Genomic DNA, 25353 nt, shown 5'->3' with positions numbered 1-25353 from the left:
TCTACTCACCCACTTCATACATCTGATAAAGGAAGTTGCTGCAGCTGCTATTTGTAATTGTTGATGTCATAATAAGGTATCGAAGGAGAAGCATTATGATAAAACATTGCTTCCTGGTTCACTGATGATACTAAATAGGGGGAAAATGGGGTGGGCGGTGGGGGGGAATAAGGTAGCATGTGACAGGTAATTTTTGCACCCATCTCACTGTCCCTCTAAGTAAAATGCACTGCCACTTTTGATCCTCTGCACTCTGCAGTCTTCAAACTAGTGATGTCCAAAAGATGCAGCGGAAATATTATTTCCATATAATTGTTCTCAGCTTCAAGCCATTTTGCTTGCTCTGTTTTGGCTTTCGTTCATTGATTCTATATTGCTGGGTTGGGGAACCTGGGGATATTCATATGTTGCTGGACAAATCCTATCACCCCTGACTACTGGGTGTGCTGACTGGGGCTGATGAAAGTTGAAGTCTAACAACATCTAGGGTCACAGGTTGCAAACCCCAGTTTTACTGTCCATTCTTCAAGGCCTCAGATATCCCGGTGTATGGGGTTTTTTTTGCTCACGGGGACAATGCATCATGTGCTTCATAGTCAAGCCCTGCATATCAAAGCCTACAACCACAATTCTGTATCCCCTTACGTGTGAGTAACCCATTGTACTCAATGGGACATACTTGAGTGGAAACATGCATGGAATTAAGCTGAAAATCTATCCATGTTAACTTAAAAATAAATCTCAATCAACATGATCCAACCAATGTCAAGCGCTTCTATGTCGCTATGGAAAAACTCCTAAGCACTTTTTTAAAAAAAAAAATCTATACCACTTTATATTTTTAAGAAAAATCTCAAAGCGGTTTACAGCATATTAATTCAATAAAACATAAATAAAACAATCTGAAGAAAGTCAAATATAGAGTATATAGTCAAAGCAACATAACAGAAAACTAAAATATTATCTTAAAGCTTTCAAAATAAAACTTGCTTCTGTCTCCCATGGAAATCTATGGGACTTTGAGATCAAAATTAGATTGCAATGAAATCTCATCCCAGCTAACTTTACAATGATATATACTCTCAATGATTTTTTCCTGAAAACTATGTTGGCTCAGGTAGCCTAACAGCATAGTACAAACACTGGAACTGACCTGAGTTAGCTGTGCTGATGCCAACCAACAGAGCAGCAGCATCTACAACAGAATTAAATCAAATTTACTGGATTATACATGACTTTCCTGGCACCTCAGCTCCAACTAGTTCAGATTAAGTATTTAGATTTGAAAACAATTTAGTGCCATTTGGGGACTAAAACTTCTTTCAAGAACTTGGCCTACGTGCGCTGTGAATCAGAATGCTTTCACTTTAAACCATAGGGTTAAACCACAGAGCCTAGGACTTGCTGATCAGGAGGTCGGCGGTTCGAATCCCCGCAACGGGGTGAGCTCCCGTTGCTCAGTCCCAGCTCCTCCCACCTAGCAGTTCGAAAACACGTCAAAGTGCAAGTAGATAAATAGGTACCACTCTGGCGGGAAGGTAAACGGCATTTCTGTGCGCTGCTCTGGTTCGCCAGAAGCCGCTTAGTCATGCTGGCCACATGACCCCAGAAGCTCTACACTGGCTCCCTCGGCCAGTAAAGCGAGATGAGCGCCGCAACCCCAGTCGGCCACGACTGGACCTAATGGTCAGAGGTCCCTTTACCTTTACCCAGTGTCCTTAGAAAGAGCTGCAGACTTGCTTTTGTTTATACTGTAGCAGGGTTGGGGAGCTTATGGGCCTCTGGCTGCTGCTGAAGTCCAATTCCCATCAGCCCCAACCGGCATGGCCAATGGTGAAGGATGATGAGAACTGCAGTCCAGCAATATCTAGAGTGCCGCATCCCTGGTATACACCTATCTGCACATTTACCTGGGGAAATGTCCTAATGAATAGAGGGGCTTACTTTCCAACACAGTCAGAGCCAGTGTGGTGTAGTGGTTAAGAGCGGTAGATTTGTAATCTGGTGAACCGGGTTCGCTTCCCCACTCCTCCACATGCAGCTGCTGGGTGACCTTGGGCCAGTCACACTTCTTTGAAGTCTCTCAGCCCCACTCACCTCACAGAGTGCTTGTTGTGGGGGAGGAAGGGAAAGGAGAATGTTAGCCGCTTTGAGACTCCTTAGGGTACTGATAAAGCGGGATATCAAATCCAAACTCTTCTTCTTCTACTCTTCTTCAGAGACTGGTTTGTTGGCAAATTTCTCAAGAGCATGAAATTATCTCTCTCTTCCACCTCCCCCAAAGGATGAGGAGGAATCACTGAAACAAACTGAATTTGATCCAATTGCGGACTACAAGAGAGTAACACTTGATATTCTTATCATGTGGCAGAACTAGAAATACTACTGCTGCTACTACTATTTATGCTAATGCTGATGATAGTAATAGTAGCCATCCCAAGGACAATTTTTATTTTTCATGTGAAGGCAGTCTCCCGACACTGCAAACCTATACACCTTTACCTAGGAGTAAGACACACTGAGTGGAGCTCACTTCTCAGTGGACATGCATAGAGTTGTTCATGCATTTCTAAAATAAGCTCTGTGGAAAGTTTGTGTGTGTGTGTGTGTGTGTGTGTGTGTGTGTGTATACAGTGGTACCTCTGGTTACGTACTTAATTCATTCCGAAGGTCCGTTCTTAAGCTGAAACTGTTCTTAACCTGAAGCACCACTTTAGCTAATGGGACCTCCTGCTGCTGCTGCGCTGCCGCCGTGTGATTTCTGTTCTCATCCTGAAGCAAAGTTCTTAACCCGAGGTACTATTTCTGGGTTAGCAGAGTCTGTAACCTGAAGCATCTGTAACTCGAGGTACCACTGTATATTATTTGCCAAGTGTGGGCATCATAGGAGCCAACTCCTAGGGACCAAGGTCCCTTCACCCCCCCCTAAAAATATTTAATTGGGTCAGGGTCGCCTCCCCCCCCCCCCAGCTGAAAGCCATTTCCATTTGAATGGTGTGTATGTGTAGCATCTTGTGAATGGATTCTGCAGGGTGGGTTTTACCTGGGCCTCCCCAATATTTAATTCAAATTGGCACCCCTGCACGGGGTAAGGGGGCTTCAAGCGTTTCAGTTTTCATGGGGCCAGTTAACCTCCCAGTTCCAAAGTCTCCCACTTTTGAAAGCGAAAGAGATACAGGCAACTGAAAACGGAGACACTAGAGCCGAACAGGCCCTGAGAGAAAACCATACTGAGCAATGCCCTGTAGGGCTATAGAGAATAAACTGACCAGTCGCAGGGCAAAGTAGCAAACGCCTCTTGTTCGCGCTTGGGTATTATATTTTCCAGGCAGGGTCAAACTCCTTTGGGCTCCGCAATCCTCCGCTTTTGAGTGAGGACCGATGAGTGCTTCTGTACATTAATGCCTGCGCCTACCTCGATTCCCCTCCCCTTGTTTCTCACCACTCTCCTGTTCTCTCCGGAGGGGGAAGCAGGCCAGCGGATAATTGCAACCCCCTCCCTTCAATCCTCAGAGCTGCGCTAATCCGAAAACTCAAGTGCCCGTAAGTAAAACTTCAGGGGGGGAAAGTGATTGAAACTGACAAATACAGGGTGACAAATAATCAATAAAAGCCCAGTTCGACATCCTTCATTGTTTTCAGGCACTAACGGCAAGTAATGAAACCTCTGCTGGAAGGGAGAAGGAGAAGGCGGCGGGCAGGCAGGGGGGCGCCCCCCACTTGGAGACCTTCTGCGGGGGAGCCCCCGGCTCCAGAAGCCGGATTAATGGCCTCACCTCATAGGCAGATCTGGTCTTCTCATCAACCTTAATTAAAATCATTTTTAAAATGTCGGGGCTCTGCCTTCAGCTTGGGGGGAAACGGAGAGAGGTTGGCTGCGGGCATCCTTTGGGTAACGAATCGCTTTTTAATTGGGGTGGGTCACTCCCTCCCCTCCCTCCAATTTCTTGTTGACTAACAAGCAGGTGATTCGTAACATCCTAATGCTGGTCACCTTGTAGCAGAGCGCGGAAGTGCGGAAATACGTTTTTAAACCAAAAGTCGTCGGGTCAGTTGTGCGCAAAGGCGCAGCGAAAAAGTCCCCACGCCGTTGTGTTTAGGGTTAGGAGTCGACTCTCAGCTTGGTTGACTTTGCTTATTTGTTTCATTCCAGCCCCCGGCTTTTCAACCAAGATGGGCTTACCGTGAAAATCTGCGCAGAGGTATAATATTATTGGGGACACGTGTTGGAGGGAGGAGAGAGGCGGGAGAGGCTCTCCCTTCTGGCCCCAGAGAGTTGGCGCTGCGAAACAGACTCCGGGCGCTTCTCTCCCAAGCTGGAGGGGGCCGAGGAAGCCGCAGCTGAGCTCAGGAACTGGCTGATGGGTAAGGATGCCAGGCCACAGAAGCAACCCTAAAAGTCATGCTCGGAGAAGACCTCCCTGAAATTAATGGGTTTAAGTTAGTTATGGGTTTACTCTGAGCAGAATTAACAATAGACACCCACCCCACGTCCATTACTTGGAAGTAAGTTTCACCGAAATAACTGAATTGCTTTTAAAAGTACAGTGGTACCTCGGGTTACAGATGCTTCAGGTTACAGACTCTGCTAACCCAGAAATAGTACCTCGGGTTAAGAACTTTGCTTCAGGATGAGAACAGAAATCGTGCTCCGGCGGCGCGGCGGCAGCAGGAAGCCCCATTAGCTAAAGTGGTGCTTCAGGTTAAGAACCGTTTCAGGTTAAGAACTGACCTCCGGAACGAATTAAGTACTTAACCCGAGGTACCACTGTATAGGATTTAGGATCCAAGTGTCACCGATTCTCTGTCCCGAAGGGTGCGATCCCTCCTAAAGCGCCTTACTAAAGAGTTAAGACGCATATTTCGCAATTCCGCGACGTGAGTGAACACGGATGAAACGTAAAACGTGCAAGTGCCCGAACAATTGGTATGCGAACACACATGTCGTGTAACATCGCTAATGCCACACGACACAGAATGTAGCGGGACTTACTTCCAAATCAACGCGTTTGTCTGTGTATTCCGTTTGCTATCTCTCCCTTCCTCTCTCACACACATACGAATAGGGCGTTAGACAAAAATGACGCCACAATCCTATACACGAATCTTCCCTATATTTACTCGGGAACAAACCCCACGAGACTGGAACCCAACCAGTTCAGCAAACGTAGGCCGGACACGTTAGCATCTTAAAGCCGAGGTCTTAAATACACCTGAAGGAGCTCTGGCTTGCAATAAGGTGTATTGTTCAGGATTCTGCTGCAAAAGCGACTGACCATCTAAGCTTTTCGCTTTGCCGGGGCAATTCCTTGTTTAACACCAACTCGGAATGTCCTGCAGCCCTGAAACAACTCGCTTCGACTTTGCTTGGCCCTAGTCAGTGGATTGTGAGTCCCCACCCCAAGGACTTATAGTGCTTCGCTTGCTTTTCGTAACTCGCTCCCAACACCCTTTTTAAAAGTGCGTGCAGGTGTGTGCCCCATTTTCTCAATCATATTTGTCAACCCATGTCCCATTATCTAGCTGAAATCTTGCTCGGTCCATCTTGTCCGCCGTCTCGCCAGGAAAGACTTGAGAAACAAGATACAGTAGAGCAAGAAGGAGGGAGCCATTGCGAGTGCTTGGTCCCTCTGTCTGCCCATCCTATGGAAAGGGAAAGGCAGAAGCACACCTACGCACAGGGATGCCCACAGGTTCCCTTCAGCGAATGTATCAACCGGATATAAGTCATTGAGCTGAGCTCCACACGTGTACAGCGATTCACACGTAACGTTCGAGAGTGCACAGTCTGTGTACCTGTGGACAAAAAAGCGGGACTGTACAGATCAAACAAATGAAGGTTCCTTCACACAAACACTTGTACGTGTCTACAGACCACTTGCATCTGTGTTCAGTGTGTTGCGGGAGCAGACCTCATACAAACCTTATAAACTATCAGGCTTCGAAAAGGCAAGTTCCAGAAAAACATCCTTCCTACTCAGATGCGCTGCTCTTCAAAATGTTACTGGAAACCAATTGCTGGGGTGCGATTAGATCAGGCATAGGCAAACTCGGCCCTCCAGATGTTTTGGGACTACAATTCCCATCATCCCTGACCACTGTTCCTGCTAGGGATGATGGGAGTTGTAGTCCCAAAACATCTGGAGGGCCGAGTTTGCCTATGCCTGGATTAGATGCTAGGAGATGAGATTTCCGCATCAACGTTATCGAATGGAGCCGGCAGCGCCAGCCTGCTTTCAAAATATGGCCAATGCCACCTTGTAGGCAACTGAGGCCTGCGCAACCATCTTCAGCCCTCGGGGACGCGTATTATGGGTGGTGCCCGGATACACCCAAGCCACAGAGAATATTCCCCTTCACACCTATGGGGTCCGGATTGCTCCTACTGCCTCCCCACCCACACCCCCTGGTCAGCGCTTAGTCGAGACGGTTTTTGTCTTTCCGGGCGCCTGCTCGCCTTGACCTCTTGCTTCAAGGCGGTTGTCTGGCCAGGTCAGGCGGGAAGCAGACGCTGCCTGGACCCGTTCGGCGACCGGCTCGGGGGTGTCTCTCCGCATTAAAATCTGATCGATCAGGTTCCAGGGCCTACAGGAAGTGGAGTCGCTTCTCCTTGTCCAAACGGGAGCTTCTGGGGCTGCGCCAATGAAGCGCACTGTCACATAATCGATAAGTAGAGCTCAGCTGTCACGGATCCGAAAGGGGCTTCCGACGCCAGCAGTAACGTGATTTGGCACCTTCAGGTTTGGGGATGGGCAGCCTGGGCTACTAAGACGATGCGAGGGAAGAGACGGGCGGGGGCCAGAGGAGTGGGTGAGTGGGTGGCGGCAGCAACCCAGGAGTCTGAAGGGCTCCGGTTTGGCATTTTTGTTCAGATTCCTCTCCCTCGGGCGCACATTTTCAGCTCCACGATTTGGGGAAGGGGGGTGGGGGGTGGGAGAGAGAGCTGATCCCTTACCGCCAAGTTTGCTGTTGTCATCCTGCCCCACTGTTCTCCAGGCCATCTCCGATACGTCTCGATTCAGTTCCATGCCGAAGGAGCTGAAGAGCTCCTTGCATCTCCAAACGGTTTGGCAACCTGGACAGAAAGTTCAACGGGGAGTATTGTGAGACCACCACTTAAAACAAAAACTGATCCTCCCCCTCCCCCTCCTCTCGCAATGGCAAATGCATGTTTTCGGAAGTGATTCTGATGGAACTTGCTTCCAAGTAAGGCTGTGATTCTAGCACAGTTACAAGAACGAAGTCAAAGAAGATTGCTAAAGATCGAAGGAACAGTCCGTGGGCCACACCTGGATCCTGGAACCAGTGATCCAATATAGATAGAGCTTCCAGGAGCTTCCAGTGTGTGAAAAGGACCTCATGGGGGCGTGTTAAAATAGGATTGCAACTCCCCACCCTTGCGCATCAGCCCAGGGGGGAATATGAAACCACCATTTGCAAAAGAGCAGCGATTCTATGGCCTAGTTTTTATTAACAACGCTAAAGCTACAGTAGTGGGGAAGTCTGCACCTGTTGGATTTATCCCTGTCACGCAGCTGTTAAAGGTATAAAAACCCTGCGAAGTAGTGGAGAAATTCTTTAAAGCATTTGGAGGTGTAGTTCGCGTTGGTTTTAGCCCCGCGCCCGGTCCCAAGATTTAGGGGAGAAGCTGACCGCTTGACCTACTATTCAATTAAACCGAAGCCTTAGATAGAAATCAGTGGGCCTTCCAAGAGTAAATGCGCAGCGCCCAATCAACATACTTCGAAATAAATTCCGCCGACTTTAAACTTCCAGAATAAATATTGTTGGAGAGATGCGAAAATATTTGGATTTCAGCTAATGACTCTTGGATGATTAGTCAACGTCACTTGCAGTGACTTTTTTTTAAAAAAACTTTATTTTGAATAAGAAACCGGCAATAGCGTGTTCGTGTATAGGGCTTAGCAAGGGAATGTTTCAGCTTCGGTGTAAGGTTGCTGCCTTTGAAATCGTGATCCGGTTAGCTTGTGGAAAGGGATCTTAGTTAATTCATAGTTAATGCGCAGCGTTCAGCGGGCACCTGGCTGTTGTTGTTCTCTGAATATTTAAAAGCACCCGTGTTCGATGATAAATTTATGAAAAACGAAGTGAACCCGGGGCTAGGAAAAGAAGGCTGCCAGGAAAGCCGAGTATCTGATTGGTCGGGGAAGGGACTTCCGGGACTGGATTGGCTAATGCAGATGCCGGGAGTTACAACTATTGGATAATCTTATTGCCTGGGTCTTCTGCAGGGCTCTCCATAGAGCAGAAGGCGACGTTCTGCTGAAGGAGGGTGGGTTGCTCGCGGGAGGGTATTTCCCCAATAGTTCAGCATCTGCGCTGGATCTCTGAGTATTTTCCCGACAAAGTGTCAAATGTTCCTATATAGCACTAAAAATGTTTAAACGTCGGGGCTTAAAATATCTGATTGAGGGGTCCAACTATTTATGCACTTAGACAAGGCTGGCTTCTTAAAGACGTCCTCCGTGAGCTCCATTGGAACCTTGGATCAGTGATTCCTTCTGCGGGAGCCTTGCCAAAGGCCGAGCCCGAGAGGTTTCACACATCCATGCGCAGGAGCTCTGCCCCATCGTCGCATCACTGACTGACTGACTCAATAGAAAAAAATACAACCATTGCGTTTTGAAGTTATTTGTGGTGTTTGATCTACGACGGTCCTTTCACGCGTGCTGGCCCTCACTTGATGTGGCAGACAAGGCGTCGACTTATCCTGAGTTGCCACCGGTGGCACAATCTTTGTCTCCCGCTTCACACGGAGGGGAAGGGACCGAATGTCTCTTATAATGTTCATCAGTTTAGCGTTTCCCTGCTGTGTTTTCTGGATGGATAGGCTGAGGAGGCTAAAGCTCCAAATAAATATGAAATACCCTCATATTAATATTTTTTTTTAAAGGATCCAAGCACGTTGTGCCTGAAGAGAAATCTTGCAAAGGATAGATGGCTGCACTTCCCTTTTTAACTTCAAATTAGGAAACTCTGTCAGATGAAAGGGCAGCTTCCCTTTGGTGGAACTGCAGCTTCATTTGATCATATCTTTATTTGAGTGTTGCCTGAACAATAGGAACCTGAAGGGAAAGAATGAAGAAATTGCGTTGCAGTTGATCCTTTGATTCTGACAGAGGGAAACTGTTGCGCGTTTATCAGATTAGAACTGTCCAGAAGTGAGTGTGTGAGCGCGCGTGCGCAGGCGCGCATTATATATATATATATACACACTGCATAACATATAGGAGAACTAATCAGGCGACTGTGTGCACGCCCGTCCACGGGCACGCGGAAGAGTGCTCTTAAGTACCACAGCTCCTTCAATCCCCTTCTGGATAAGATTCAAGTCTCTCCCTCGGCTTACAGTAATATACTCTGCCAACCTTGAGGCTCTCCCCCCCTTCCCCCCCCTACAAAAAAGAAAAAGAGGGATTTAATGAGGCCGAGCTTAGACCCTTCTATAATTTAGAGGATTCGCCAGAGCTGTAAAATGACAATGGGGACATGTGTAGTGCAAGAGAGGTGAAATCCCATCCAGGGACAAAGTTGCTTATTTCTGAAGGAGCTGTCATTTCCAGCAGGGGGGACACAATGGCAGGGCCAGGAGGGACGGAGCTCTGATCTCCACCTCGGAGAGAGATAACCACCTGATTAAAATGGGCCTCTTGTTCTCTCGGTTACTCGATCGTCGTGTGAACTTGCCTTACTTACTATTCTGGGCAAAGACGACTCAGTCTCCCCAGATTTCAATGCCCTGAGAACTCCCATCCCTCCTCTTTCTCTCTCTCTCGCCGCTTCGCCTCGCTTTTCCTTGGAGCATCGTCCCGGCAAGTTCTTAGGCAGCCGACACTTCGGTCTAGGAGGATTCACGGGTCACGAAAAACGCCGGGGGCTTTAGGAGCACATAAAAGTTTCGCACAGCTATGGCGCATCTATTAGCACACACACACATCCAATATGGCACAGGAAAGATCCGCCTCTTTGCTATACTTTTTACCATTTGACGGCTTGGGCCACACAGGTTACTTAAATCTGTGCACTTGCATGTGAGAGATATGTACATTTGGATTTACTGTACATTTGGATTTACTGCCTAATAAGTGTGTTCAGAGTTGAAGCCTTGCACTGGGACACCCCATACAAAAACTTCACCAGACATTTCAAGGACACCCTGGATAAATGACGGGAAGATTGCTCCTGAGTTGCTCCGAGGTTCTTGGCTCATTTCACCTATAGAAGGATGGTCATCTCTCATGTATGCTCTAGGAGGTTGGGCTAGATGGCCCTTGGGGTCCCTTTCCAAGTCCACAATTCTATGATTCTAGTTATTTCAGATATCTGGGTTCCTAACCACGCTTACTTGGAAGTAGGCTTCATTGGATTTAATGGTTGCAGCTCCCAAGTAAACACGTTTATAGCCAACGCCTCTGCCTAATTATTCCTATCAGTCCTATGCGTATTTACGCAGAAGATCAACCCCATTGAGACTCAAGTAAAGGCGCGCCGGATTGTGGCCTTCTTAACTAGGAAGAAAGTACCACAAGTTCCCTATTGACATATTTAGGATCGGATTTTTCCTTGAAAAGAAGTGGGACTGACTTCAGCAGCAGTACCGTTTGAAGAACAGCGTCCATACAGGCCAATTCTAAACACGTTTCTGCAGCAGTATATCCCGTTGTCTATGACTCAGTTATAATTCAGGTGCTTCTGTTGAATAAGATTGGAGGTCTATCTACAAACTTGCTATTCAAGTGTTAAGCGCTGTCCGCTGCTTTGTAGATAAGTATTTTATCTGCAATTTGCTGATCAAAGCAGATTCCCCGCCCCCCAGTACTTTTAATAGATTCGGATCCCACTCCAGTTCAGGCAATTAATTCAGAAAAAGAGATTGAAATCTGCCTCGCCTCTATTTATAGGATTCTGGTGCCCGCTTGTTTCTCATTCCCGTCGCCCTAAAGGGCTAAATTTTCTGTAAAGATGGGAAATAATAATAATTCATTATTTATCCATCTGGCTGGGTTTCCCCACAATTTCCCCACCGACGGCTGTCCTAGCCAAATTAGCAAGAAATCCCTATAGATCCCAAATGGTTATTTGGTTTCGGATCTCAGGTCTTCCCTTTGCAAGCAAGCCAGCCAGACTCGCCCACTACGGGGCAAGAGAACTGGCTGGCCCGGGCGGGGCGGGAGGAAAGAACACCCGCCCGTATCAACAAGTTCCCAAAGGAATAAAATATTATTTCCCTTTGGTGACATTTCCCCGTCCCTCTCCCAGCCCCCCCTCTCTTTTCCTCTCGACGACCTTATCTGACAGAATTCTTTGACAACCAGATCCTAAACACAACGTTTCCTGTGGAAGGAAGCGCCTTGATTTCAGTAAAAGTTAATTTCAGCTAAAGGCGTTTAGGATCACCGTTTTAGCCGCCGATCTTTCTCTTCCCCTCTCCACAACAGGTGTCTCTGTAAGCCGCAACTAGCATTTTCGCCCCTTTTTCCTTTGGAGGCTCTTATTTAAACAGCCCGGGGGCAAATAGAAGGCAATATTTCAGACTGTTTCTTTTGGAAAAAAATATATAGTTTTGCGCGTTAAAGTTAAAAAGCAGGGGGGAGTGGAAAAACTTAATCCACTTTGTCAGCCCTGATGGTGAAGCTGAAGGATTTATCTGGTCGGTCGTCTTTCTCCATCTACCCCCAAATCAGTGAGCACTTAGAGACATTTCCTTGAGAAACCAGCCTGTTGGTTCTCAGTGGGGTTTTCTTGCAAGTAAAAGGTTTGTAAGATTTGGGCATAAATCGTCTTAAATTCTAATATTGCATGTGTGGTGGTGGGGCTCTTTTCGTTGGACTAACCTGTGTTTGAGCAGGAGAGCAAAATACTTTTGACAAAAGCAAGAGTGTTGTATAAGCCATATATATATGTGTGTGTGTGTGTGTATATATATATATATATATATATATACACACACACACACACACACACACACACACACACACACACATATATATATATATATAAATTAATCTAGGGAATACCCAAAGATTTATGGCAGAATCTAGATAGAAAGATCTTCTGCATTTTGCGCAACTCGCGTTTATTTCAGTGGGCCTATACTGGGCCGGAGAATTTCCAGAGGAAAGTCCTTTCACAGAGAATCTGCAAGGCTAATGTAATTCTGTCCGTCTGAATAAATGGATGAACAACTGAATCTCTCTCCTGTCTTGTGAAGACAGGAATTGCACGAAGTGCAAATCTGTTTCCTGCTATTATTTTTATTCTCTGATTATTGACAGTCTATTCTCGGATTATTTATTTGAATGTTCCAAGTTAGGATATCTGATCTCCTAAATGCCAGTTAATTGCCAGGAGATTATCTTGAAATCAGCGGGGTTTGCTGCCGTGTAAACTGCGTTTTGGATCGGGATGTCGGCGAGATTAGCGAGAGACTGATTAGAAGATAATTATCTTCGTATAAAAACACGTATATTGTAGCTATCTCTGTAAAGAATACCTCGGGCGGATAGAGAGATAGCATCTTCATAAACAGGAACGAATTCATCAACGAAAATTTCCTTTTATTTCCACGTCAGTCTGCTAATCGATCAACCTGAAGCAGAATCCAGATCTGGCTCCAGGGGAAAGAAAACCAAATAGAAATACATGCCAAACATTATGGGATAGATTGATCTCTATGACCAGGTCTCCCTGGGAGCTTTTCCCTTATGCATCAGACAGTTTAGGGATTGTCTGTGTTTTCCTATTTAGACGGACAACCCTCGACGTTTTGATACTCTCTACTAAAATGGATTTACTGAAATAGATTTTGTTTTTAACATGTCAAAAGACACCACCCGTCCCATCGCAGTGAATCCAGAGTAGCCCGGCCACTCAGACTCGCTTAAGGAAACCAAGGAGGCCCATAGTTGAGGAGTTACGGCGACAACTTCGGTCGCCCGCTTGCAACTTTTCCATTATTCCGCCTGGATCAATTTGTAAATAGTGTTTTCCCACGGCCCGATTCGCTTGTTAGGCACCGGACTAAAATCCTCGGAGAGGGCGCATCGCCCTCCTTATATGCCTTCTCCAGGCGATTATCGCTGACTCCCGCTTGGTGTTTGTGTCTCTGTTTGTTTGGAATTATTTCCGGTTTGGTTTATTTTTCTCCCCCTGCTATTTTCCCTACTTTAACACTAAATTGACACACCTACAGAGACAGCTAGCTACCTCTCCGGGTCAACATCGGAAAGATAATTCCAAGCCCCGCACCCTCGTTCCCTCCCTCCCTCTCCGGCTGCATTCCACCACTCTCTCTCCCCTCCTGGCTCAAAGTAAATAGTAAAAGGCCCATTCAGGTCCGTGGACCACACGGAAAGCCTTAATTAGGCTGATGAAATCCCCAGAAATGTATAGATTCGCTATAATCGAGGGTGTCCCAACCCTACCCCCGCCGCTCCTCTGGTGTCTATAGTCAAGGAATACGGGAGCAGCTGGGAGAATAGAAAGACCCGTCGGGGGTGGGGTGGAGGAAGTCATGCATGTAATTGAGTATATTTAACATAACTATTTTAATGATTAGTGATTAAAAGTGCACCCTCCTGGAAGTTGGGGACCTCCGCAATTTGTTCTGAACAACTCTGAGGACATATCGATCTATCTATCATCTATCTATCTATCTCACGCGTAAAGAAATAAAATATGCACAAAGCGTTTTTTACTTGTTGGTTTCAGAAGGGAGGGTCTCGCCCTGGCCTTAATCGCGTTGGCATGGGCGGGGGGACTACCTTTCAGCAGGTACTCCAAGTTTCATCGAATGATGATGATGAAAATTCCTGCCTCCATTTCCTCAGCATTTCTTGGCCGTCCTTCTATATCAAATTTCAGGGGGCCCCGTCATCTCTATTTTATTTTATTTCTTACTGTAATGGACCTGTCCTCTCCTTTTTTGTAAAAATAAAATAAAATAAATCATGCAGACGGGTGCCGCTATATTAATATGCAAAGGCTAGTCCCGGGAAGCTGGGAAATAATATGTTCATTTGAGCATGTGCAGAGTGCATTTGTCTCTTTATTGAGAATCTGTCGCCAGCAGACTAGCCGGTCCATGGCATCTTCCCATTTAGGTATTACGTTTGGAGAAATGGTATGCATTTCAGGGCTAAACGTACTAAAGACATCAATTCCTTCACCTTTTGAAGAAAAGCAAATCCGTGGCAACTCTAAAGTTTACACGAACTTGCACCAATAAAAGACAGTATGACATTTATTTTATAATCAGTTCTGTATAGCGGTGAATTGGGTTGTTTCCAGACAACAGCATAATTGATTGCTTTTGTCCAGGGAATATGCAGACTTTGGAGTTACTCAGCATTCTGTCAGTGGATAAGGAAAAGGCAGCTATTTCTCAAATGAGTGTTTTGGGTCAGTTCAGACAGACAATAACACAAGCAGGCAACTAGCTTAGTTTGCTGCCCTTTGCAGAGAACTTTTGTGGGGGTTTTCCTCCACTCTTTTCCTGGAGTGCGTAAAAGATGTGCGTTTGTCATTAGCAGTTCTTTCTCTTCGCATCTCCCATTCCCCTCCGAAAAGAATTTTGTGTGATTCCAAAGCTTACATGCTCTGGTTTTAGGGAAAGTTGAGCTGGACATTCACTTTATAATCTACGAGGGATGTTTGCATGCAGTAAAAGAAGCATCCTTTGCAAGGAAACAGCTTACTCCAGTGTTATATTAATTAATCACTGTTTAAGGGCTCCCTTTCCTTAGCTAGGTCACACAATTATAAACGCAGACTGAAGTGAGTGCGTTTTCTTAATTATTTATATCAGATGAATTGTGGAGGAGGCTGGCGTATATATGTGTGTGCGCGCGCGCGTATGTGCGCGTGCCTGCACAATCCTCGCGTTTATTCCTTGAATTCTAAAAGGGCTGCTTTCTTTTCTTTGGCTGCTCTTTGGGGAAGCAGTGGGAGGAGGGAGATTCTCTCTTACCCATCAGCTACTCAGCGTGGAAATAATAATATTTAGTGCATATTATCCTAACTTATTTCTGACAGTGCGTACACAAGGGGACGATGGAGCGGCGGCTGTGGCGAGGGGGGGGGGAGTTCTTTGCAGCAGATTCTAGAGGAATCTAGCGCGGAAGCCTGATAGAGAAAGCGGGGTGGTGGTAGAAGGGCGATATATTCCACAAAGCCTGCCTTGCATCGCAGTAATCCTGTCATGGGCGTAGCCAAGGGGGAGGCAGTTCCCCCCCTAGATCAAGTAAAACAATAGAAATTCTTAACTAGCTGACCAATCACGTCGGCTCTGCCCCCCTAACAAAAGTCCTGCTCCCCCCTAACCAAGTCCTGCCCCCACCCTGAACAAAAATCCTGGCTACGCCCATGAACCCTGCTAAACAGAAGCGCACTGTTTCAAATTTAACACCGGGTTGATCCGGGATGAAACCCGGCGGAAACCCCACGGAACTTTTCTTCCAGAGTAAACTCCTTCGGATCCCAGCCTTGGTAGTTTTGAATTGAAATGGTTGGACTTCCTCGGGGGCTTCTGGGAGATAAGGTTCCTTCCTGGCCTTTTCTTTCACTCGGGTTGGAGGCAATGAATAAACTGGTCATTGTGGAACCGCGACACAAGCCAACTTCTCGCTCGCTCGCTCGCTCCCCCCGCCCCAGCCCTTTTATTCTCTCAAAGCACACACTTGCCTTAGTTTAGAAAAGGCTGGGGGAAGCTCAAATTTTGCCGGATCACGCCTTGAGGAAAGGTGCACCCAGTGTCCTCGCTTAAAGGAAGTAGCCCCAAAAGGGGAACATGTGGTCGAGAGGCGCATCACGGAGGAATTTGGGGGATAACTGAAGGGTTCGTATCCCTAGGCATCCTGGAATCTGCTTCCCAATAGGTTGGAAAGGGCAGAATCCGGAGTGGAGGGATGGAGAAAGGAACTGAAGTTCAGAGGGCGGATGGACTTCTGTCAAGGATTCTTTAGTTGTGATTGATGCATTGCAAGGGGGCTGGACTGGATGACCTTTGGGTGCCTTCCAGCGCTGCAATTCTACGATTCTGTGATTCATCCCACTATAAGCGGATTCGATCTGGTGAAGTGCCATCGCTGCACATAACCTGCTCCGTTTCTTTCCTCAACCGGAATCCCACAGAGTCTTAGATCACACGGGGGGAGGGGGTACTGAAAAAAATCCTCCTGGGCGGTGCTGAGAGTTGTTTCTTTGGCGTCGTTTTGGTTTGGATGTGAAATTGGCAGACCCCCTTTATAGGGGCAGGTGGTGACATTACTTGGCCCCGACTTGAGACCGTACTGAAGAATTCGCAGCCTTGAGAGCGTATTTTTCTTCTGGCTATAGTAGTACTTAAACGATAATGGGCGGCGGCGGCGGCAGGAGGGGGAAGAGAATTAAACTTTTTTTTTTTTTTTAAGAGGGAGGATGGAGAGCAATGGGGGAAGGGGAGAGGCGAAGATTTATATCTTCTGGAAAGTAGGACGAGCCAGATGGTAATCGCGTCATTAACAAACAAACGTGGGATGGACAAGTGAAGTTTAAAATTGAGGAAGAGATCTGGCGAACAAAGACGGTTGCTGTTGACCAAATAGAGGAAAGTGGGAGGAGGGTCTCCTTCCATTCTGCCTACAGCTGGATAATAAACGAGGGTCCATCTCCCCGCCCCCGGCTTCCCCCTGTTGTGCGCCAGAAAGGGCCAGAGATAAACTTTTTGCAATAGGCAAATGTGGCATTTATTTATGTGTAACCCTTTGTCGCCTCAAGTGTCCCCAATGGGCCTTTAATTCAAATCCCTGGTTTGATAGGGAGAGATTGATTCGCCCGAGTTTATTTTGATGGAAACAAAGCGCCGCTTGTGCAAGTTTGGAAGGGGCAAAGAGTTCAATGGTTATTGGGGGGAAGGGGCTGGTAAGCCGGATCAAGCAAATCTGAAGGGGTGGGGCGCAGTCAGCTCCTCGGGCAGAAGAGAGGACGGGGCATTCCAGGCTTCCTGAAGCCCTGCTGTTCCTCTGGCGTAGCTTTATGGGGCAGCATTCCTTCGATTCTGTTGCTACGAACGTCCCGGCGATAAAAATCTAGCCCGATCCTGTCCGTGTTCACTGATCTAAGTGGCTTAGTCCTGGGTAAGCACGCCTGGGATTGCAGCCTCACCCTTCAGTCGCCACACATCCCTCAGTCCCAGGAAACATCAAGAAGACAGAAGGCGGCAATTTTACATACACCAGTTCCAGCCCCCATGAAATCTGTGGGGCTTTCGATCGAGTAAGGATGCAGAGGTCCCTTGCTCCACGAGCCACACAGTGAAACGTACCTTTTTATTCAAACTAATGTCTGAGTTACTTTTCTCCCCGGTTGTGATGACGTCACTGAATTTAAGCAGGGGTGCCAACTTGAATAAAATATTGTGGGGGCCCAGGTAAGCCCCACATCACGCAGTCGATCACGTGACGCAGTGCACACACCTTATTTGAATGGGAATGCCCATCAACTTTGTGGGGGCCCGGCCCCCGCAAATACTTTATTGTGAGGGCTGAAGCCCCCACGGTCCCTAGGAGTTGGCTCCTATGAATGAAAGTGAGCTGGCACCGGGATCATACACTACACCGGACTCGACATTCCAAGTGGGATTCTGATGTTTTACTCCGAGTAGACCCATTGAATTTAATGAACATGAGCAAGTGAGCGTCATTAACTTCAAGGGGTCTCCTCCGAGTAAAACGTAACTTCGATGCCACCGGAAGTTCCCTGTTGCTGCACATCCATGTGTTCAATAGGGTCGCAATCTCTATAGGTTGAATCCCAAATCCTTCAGCCTAAATAACTTTGTGGATCATGCTGTGCTTGCAGTTTATTTCAATTTAGCCTCCATCAACTTGTACAAACTGGCATTACGCACTCGGCGTTAGCCCTACAGTCTGACTTAACTCCTGCGTTTCATTCCGGAGTCGGTGGTGACCCTATAGATCCCGGTGTCTTCCAACCGGATTCGCAGTAGTGCTGGAGGGACAGAGGCGGGCAAGTATTTGCAGACAGGACACAAAGCCTGATCACATCCAACTTCTGCGTCTTAACACGTTTGCGAATCACATCCTTAAGTCCAGATATGTTGCCCCAACACACCCGCTTGTCTCACAGCAAAGAATGGGTCCGGGTGGGGGAGGGGCTCGACAGAATTAAACAGAAGTTTTAACGTTTTTAGCAGATTTACCTTAGTGGGACGAAATAAATTTAAAACCAGGACAGCAGCTTGAAATGTCTTATATAGCACAATAAGGACCTTCCGGTTTCGATTCCCAAGCATATGCCGATACCTAACTGGGCTAAACTGGTTGTGGATTCGAATTTAGTCCCGTGGACATCAAATCCACTTAAATACGAAGGCTTGTGGATTGCGATACATGTTATATCCCGTACATGCTTCCTGTGTTAAAATTTGGTGCACAAGTACTCGAAGAAAATTAACTCCGATTTCATTAAAATAAGTGATCTCACGCTACCTACAGCTCCTGCAAGCCAACACGCAATGGCGTTGGAAAGGACAACTTTAAACTGAAGAAATGTCTGAATGCACTACGTAACTGCCATATGAAGTAAAAGCTCATTTAAGGCGGTGACATGAAGGGGACTACAGAGAAAGAGGCAGTAGCAGCGGCAGCAGCAGCAGCAAGGTTGTGGCGCCCAACTCTATGATTGCACCTGCTGCCCCCACATCCCGTTATGACTGCAGCCTGTTGCTTCCACATAGTCGATTTAGGAATAGAAGGCACTTGTGCATCTGGAAGCTGTCCCCCACCCCAACTTCGTTTCCCAGGTAAAAAAATGCTCAGGTGCTAGTAGCCCCATCTGAGCAAGCGTCACGGCCCGTTTATTCCAAGGGAACTTGTTCCAAATAAACACCCAAACGCAGCAGCTTTTATCCAAATACAGTGGTACCTTGGGTTAAGTACTTAATTCGTTCCGGAAGTCCGTTCTTAACCTGAAACTGTTCTTAACCTGAAGCACCACTTTAGCTAATGGGGCCTCCCGCTGCTGCTGCGCTGCCTCCGTGTGATTTCTGTTCTCATCCTGAAGCAAAGTTCTTAACCTGAGGTACTATTTCTGGGTTAGTGGAGTCTGTAACCTGAAGCGTATGCAACCTGAAGCGCATGTAACCCGAGGTACCACTGTACTTAATCCTGCATTGTGGATAGGACACATTCCCTCACGAAGGAAAGGTTCCTTGTATACAGTTTCTTGTTGTGGTCTAAGTAAGGATGGGGTCTCCCAGTATCCCTCGCGGCTAGAGGCTACAACCCGAATTCACTCTTACATGAGAATTTTGCATGTGAAATAGACCCACAAAAGGTTCTCCAGCAGTCCATTGTTATGTCGCAGCCCGATCCTACGTATGCTGATTCTGAAGTGCGCCCCGTTGAGTTCAAGGGGTCTTCCTCTTCCCCAAAGCTGCAGCCTTCATATATGTGTGTTTGTGTCCTTATTCCCCAGTGATAAGTGTACTTATATGGAAATCAACTGCATTGAAATTAGTGTAGGCTTTAGCTCCATTGAAATGCATTTGGGATGGGGTTAATTTTGAGCAAGGGCGAGAGGAAGGGGTCTTAAGAGAGGAAAGTTTTTTGGGCTTAAATGAAGTTGCAGGCTGAGGAACGATCTTCGCTTGAAAATACGCCCTTTGAAGACTCAAAAGTGACAGACGGACCTAGGTTCTAAAGTTGAGCAGAGTTTGGGTTGGGGGAGTTAATCTAACTTTAAAAGGGGGGGGGGGGACTGGAAATCTTTCAAAGCCCTGAGGACTTACCCTCAAGGCCTTATTCAAAGAAAGAGAGAGAGAGAGGAGGGAGGGGGGGGGAGAGAACCAGCCTGGCGTTTCGTCACAGGCAATTGTAAAGGGGGTTCAAAGGACCGATCAAACAAGTTGCAGAGTAATCTACATTAAAAGTCCGGATGGCGATGTTACAGCCTGCACCTGCAGGGTGTTTGCTCGCCGAGCCCCTCGCCGAGCTACAAATCATCAGGCGAAAAAGCCGCTTATGCTTCCTCTTTGCTTCTCCCAAGAGTTACAGGGCTTCTTTCCTTTGATGATATTTATACATCTTGTTACAGATAAGAGATTTTTTTTTGAAAAGGAAAAAGAAAGAAAGAAGAATCCCTGAACACACACACACCAATACGTTTCTGCAAATGGACTCTGTGGGAGTAATCTTGTGGCTCAGTGTCCTTGAAATAACTGGCCAAGCCCCCGGCTGAAACAGCGCCCCAGGAGTCCCAACCGGAGGAACCCCATCTCCAACCTGCTGCTGAATTGATCAGGGCCATAGAGAATTAGGGGCTGAGCCCATATCTCTCCAGTGATTTAATGAGGCTGTGTGGTCTGCAGACCTCAGGCCGCTTACACCGAAGTAAGCCCCATGATGTCATAGCCGGAGGAAGTCTTTTGGAGAGCTGAAGCCCAGCTCAGCTTAAAAGGGAAAACTGCTGCTTAACTGCGTGTGCTGATGGGACAACCCCTTTGGACTGCTAGCCTAAGGTTCATACAGACGAGGCGGTTTGCTTTTCCTGGGCTCATTCTAGCGAGCCTCCCCACTGAAACAGCCCTACGGGAATGTTTGGAAGGAGGACAGTGGCAAACGTCACCTAACCGCAGAACTGCGTAACTGACTTAAAAGTTGCCTGAGTGCCACAGAAAGTTGTTTATTGTGCCACAGAAAGTTGGCTCAATTCTCATATGCAATGCTTTATTAAGTCCTAGATGTAAACCGGCCAAAACCCAAGCAATTTAAATGAACCGGGGTTCGAATTACATAGTACGTGGGACCTTTCCCCGCCTGTGTGTCTCTAGTGGCGGGATACAAATCTTCAAGATCCAACAGGTAGATCTCGAGACCCTTCCCCCACCCCACCAAAAAAAGTTCAACAACTTTGGTAGATCACTGCCCGTTTTTATATATATAGTGGGAGTAGATCTCAGTCTCTTGAAAGTTGGACATGCCTGTTCTAGATAAATAAGCCTATTCATCTGAAACCAGATCTAGTAGAAGTGAAGCATTTTCACCTTTCACGAATTTCAGGCGAACAGTTGTCGCGTGGAAGATAAATGCGCACGTAGGCTCAGCGCGTTTACTGGCAAGGAAATACCCTCCGAGTTGAATGGGATTTTCTCCGGAGTAATTCTGCAGAAGACTCCCTCAGCCTAAAAAACGGCTTCACTTTGGATGCATCTTGCATTTTCCTTTTACAATGCCTTTGCTTTTAAACCTAACTATACTTGTATATATCCACGGCCCTCCACCCCCCCCCAATAATCCTGCTATGCTAATGGAAAGAAGGGGGGAGAAGCTGTCCCTCTGGAATTTCGCCCTCGATTCTAAACCAGTGGGGCTCGCTTGAAAGTGAAGTTATGTTTTCGGGGCCTGACAGATTACTCGGTAGTAAGCGCCAGTATTCATTGGGACCTCCATCCAAGTAAGGCTGTCGCCTGAGATCATAGCAATACAATTCTGGAGTGACCCCTTTCCTTTCCTAACTCCAGCTGAGCTCCATTTCTGCAAGTCACCCAAGGACCCACCCACCACTCCAGGGGTGATCCCGGTCTTTTTGTTATCTGTTGGGGGGGGAGCGGCTGATTTGCTTCTTTTGAACACACTTTGGGGAGATGAAATCAGGAAAGGAGAGGGGGAGAGGGAGGGAGGGAGGGAGAGAGAGAGAAAGGAAGGCGGAGACTAGGAAATGCGAAAACCCCAAAGACCCTGGGAAAAGTGCACGCGAGTTTGGCAATCCAGGAAGGCAGAGAAGAGTTATTTCCTTGCGTGCAGCTCGGTTTGGTTTCTCGCCACTCCAAACCCCAGCAGCAGCTTGCGACATGCCAGCCAAGATCAACATATATCTTTTCCCCTTTGAGCTTCAGCGGAGCGATCAGTAGATCGGTTACTTCTCCTTCGAGTTGCCACCGTAACCGGGGAGACGGAAGGAGAGCTGGGACGTATCGGAACGTTTAAAAGTCCCTGCAAAGATTTTCTCACAGCTGCGGGAGGCGCAAATATGGAAATGAGCTCATTATGTGGAGGGAGGGGCAGCAGGCAGTGCCCCTGCTCTCCCTCCTGCTTCCACAACTCCCAATCCTGGGATCATCTAAACACGAAATCAGCCAAAACAAGTCCTCGCCAAGAAGCTACCAACTGCAGTTTCGCCTGTACAAATATGTCAATTTCAACGATTATGCAGCGTTTTGTTTAGATCGCGCTGAGCGGCTTCTCTCTCTCTCTCTCTCTCTCCCTTCGCAGACAGCCGTACCTGTTGTGTTATCATTAACCCTTCGCACGGCGGCAGAGACCTCACAACAATTTAGGGGGAAGTGGCGGCGGGGAGATAAGAGGGGGCCGGGAGGGAAGTCCTCTTCAGCGAGCGCAAAAAAGAAATGTCATGCAAATTTGCAATTTGCATACCTATTTGCAACGACGCCTTTGCCACCTCCTCGGAAGCAAGTCCGGCTGATTTCAGTGAGATTTACTTTCAAGTAAGCGAGCCTAATCTATGTGTCTCCAGTCTGAGTCACCAATCCTGAATATATTACTTGGAAAAGAGCTGCATTTAAATCAATAGGAGTTGCTTCCCAAAAACTTGCGAGTGGGTTTAGCCGTCTCTCCACAAATCCAAATGCCTGAAAAAGGGGCAACCGAAAACTTCCTACCTTCCACAAAAGTATTGACAAGTATAAACGGGAAGATGCGCCATATACGAGGAAGGGGGGAGGTCCGTTTGTGTGGAACAACCCAGTCTACACTTGGCGGTTTTTGCAAATTAAAATGGAGACAAGGGAGCCTTGCGAAAGCGGGCAGAGTGTCCCACCAACCCCCGGGTAAAACTGTGTGTGTTTGGAAGTGGTAAGCAAAACACCAAGGAAATCCAATGGATTTGCTCTGGCGCTTCTGGCCGCTTGTTTAGCTCAGCTCTTTACACCCTTGGAGAAGAAGAATGCTATACATCACCCTTTAATCTCCTACTGAGTGAACTCCGGAGCGCATCAAAGCGCGCATTGTTGAACGCTTGGGGGAGAACCAACAAGACTAGGCGGAGGATCGGCATTGTTCCCAAGGCTTGTTGGGGAAAAGTTTTCTAAATAAACTCCTTTCAGCACAGCTAGATTTAAAGGGGTGGCAGTGGATGGGAATTGGGGGAGGGGTGCTGGTCTATTGCCCTTCGTCGCTATTTTCCCAAACAGGTTGGCGATCCAAGCACGCACTGCTCGGTCCAAAATGCGCACCCAGACTAGGATATATTTGGAGGCGATGGGAAAGTCAAACCCACAAGCAATTTGGAACTCCATCTTAACCCTCCTGATTGTGAGGTTTAGTGCAATATACTTCTTCAGAATTAGTGTTTAATCCCAAATGGCTTCGATCCTGATGTACACCATCCTTACTCCGAAGTAAGCCCCGTTTGTTTTAGTAGGGCGATTCCCAAGCAGACGTGCTTAGGGCTGCAACCTTGAATCTCCAGATATTTCTTTAGGTGGGTCTATCCTATAGGTTTACTCGGAAGTAAACCCTACTGGGATGTTTGGGACATGATTTATCTGGACTGTGGCATTTTATTGCATAGGCTCAAGCCTGAGACTGGGTTTTGGAGCGGGCTGAACCGAATTCTCTAGCTAAGTATTTCGGCGTCCCTCTCAGATCCACCTTCACTTTTAATATAAAAGGGCAGCTATACCGGAGTGAGGAGCGTCAGAGATGGGTTTTTTAAAAACCGGGATCCTGTTGCATTCTATGTGCCACTTGGTGTAAACACTGAGGGTCGTCCTAGTGGCAGAAAACAGGTGTTTTGTTTCTATGTTGACGGCCCATTAGTATCTCGCATCTTACTGAGAGTTTGATCAGTTTCACACGAACTGAGAAAAGAGGGGCGGGGGAAGAGAGAGAGATTGAGAGAAGGGCAGCCGCTGCTGCTCCCAGATGAGAAATTGACTAACAGGTAGTTGAACGAACAGAAGGGAGACCAGAAGGCGAAATTCCCTCAGTAAGCAGCGGCCGAACAGACCGGGATATGTTTTCAGGCTGTTCACTGCTGCAGCGGAACCCGAATTCAACTGGAGCAAAAAGTCTTGGAATTGCTGCGAAACTGAAGCTTTCTCCCCGTTTGAGGCTGAATAAAACAGAAGAAAACAGAAGCACTCATACAGAAGTGGAGGGAGAGAGAGAAATGGGGAAGGCGAAATCTCTACGAGAGGAGACCATGAGCGCAGTTGTGTGTGCGAGAGTTTTAAGGACCCGGCATTAATTTGCTGTGTAGTGTTCCTTACTCCTTTCCTGTGAAACCTATCATATAAACAGGCTGTATAGCAACCAGGCACAAGGGGAAAGGCAGAGGGGGCTGTTTGTATTTGTTTCTGGAATATTTAGGTTGTTGCTAGGATGTCAGAACAAAACAACAACAACAAAACCCAACCGGAGAGATCTCCCCAAAGGGGCTGGAGAGGAGGGGCAGAGGGTTTGTGGCAGGGGGAAAGTGCAAACATCTGCTGAAGCTTCCATCTCTAAGCTGGTCATTTCCAGGAGGCAACTTTCTGAAAATCTCCACAATTAGATCTGCATTGTTCTTTCCCAACAACACGGCGTGGAAAGAAAAGGTCCTCTCTGTCGGGGCCAATCCAAGGAAGCGTTTGAGGTTATTAAATAATAAAGAGATTGTGATTTACATTGTGGTGCTGGAAAAAAGGGCCAATTAACCACTGTTATGTTGCCATAAAGATCATATTAACTCGAATTAGTAATCTAACAATACGCTGTCTTAATAAAGAAAAAAAGGAAAAGGAAAGAGTACAGAAGGGGTGACAATACGGATGTTACTGTTGCTTACTTGGGTGTGTTGTCTTCCCTGAATTCTTCCTTTCTTTTAAATTCCTTAATAATAATACTACAATGATAATTAATAATACTAATAATCAGAAACACAGAAATGCACTTGAAAGATGAATTGAAGCTTCCTGCTAAAAAGATAACAAACAAAACACAGAAGGAAGAAAATTAAAATTAAAATGGGGGGGTGGAAAGAGGGTATAACCGCGCGTGCGAATACAGGAAGCTCTCCAGCAACGATTGTTTTCAATTAATTCTGAGCCCACCCAAATCTGATTCCCGAGTTCCCGTTTGGAAATGTTTTAGGAATTAATTAATCCTCTAAAGAGGGGGAGGGGAGAGCGGGCGAAATAGGGCTCCTTCATTGCTGTGACTTTTGCAGCTGTGGTATATATAGTGTGTGTGTGTGTGTGTGTGTGTGTGTGTGTTATGCACGCATACACGCGCACGCACATATAGTTTGCAAGCCCCACATGCAACCCTGGAC

General features: G+C 47.0%; 1 protein-coding gene across 8 annotated transcripts in view; it reads right to left on the bottom strand.

The window, feature by feature from the left end:
* The window catches only part of LOC310845006 (uncharacterized protein), a 448061-nt gene that overhangs the window by 42923 nt on the left and 379785 nt on the right, over positions 1-25353 (bottom strand). For 7 of the 8 annotated variants that reach the window (XR_014564412.1, XM_083739873.1, XM_083739868.1 and 4 more), the window contains exons 7-8: positions 6956-7075; positions 1154-1195 (exon numbers count right to left, since the gene is read on the bottom strand). Coding sequence is in view for 7 of the 8 variants with exons in the window: in XM_083739873.1 (XP_083595999.1) it covers positions 1154-1195; positions 6956-7075 (162 nt within the window). In the remaining variant the exon portion in view is untranslated. The remainder of the gene's footprint in view (positions 1-1153; positions 1196-6955; positions 7076-25353) is intronic. The other variant, XM_083739872.1, reaches the window with a different exon arrangement.

Source organism: Podarcis gaigeae (assembly GCF_964106915.1).
Source record: "Podarcis gaigeae genome assembly, chromosome: 5".
NCBI lineage: Eukaryota > Metazoa > Chordata > Lepidosauria > Squamata > Lacertidae > Podarcis > Podarcis gaigeae.
The sequence above is the reverse complement of the archived record's forward strand: the minus strand, read 5'-3'. Positions and strand labels throughout refer to the sequence as shown.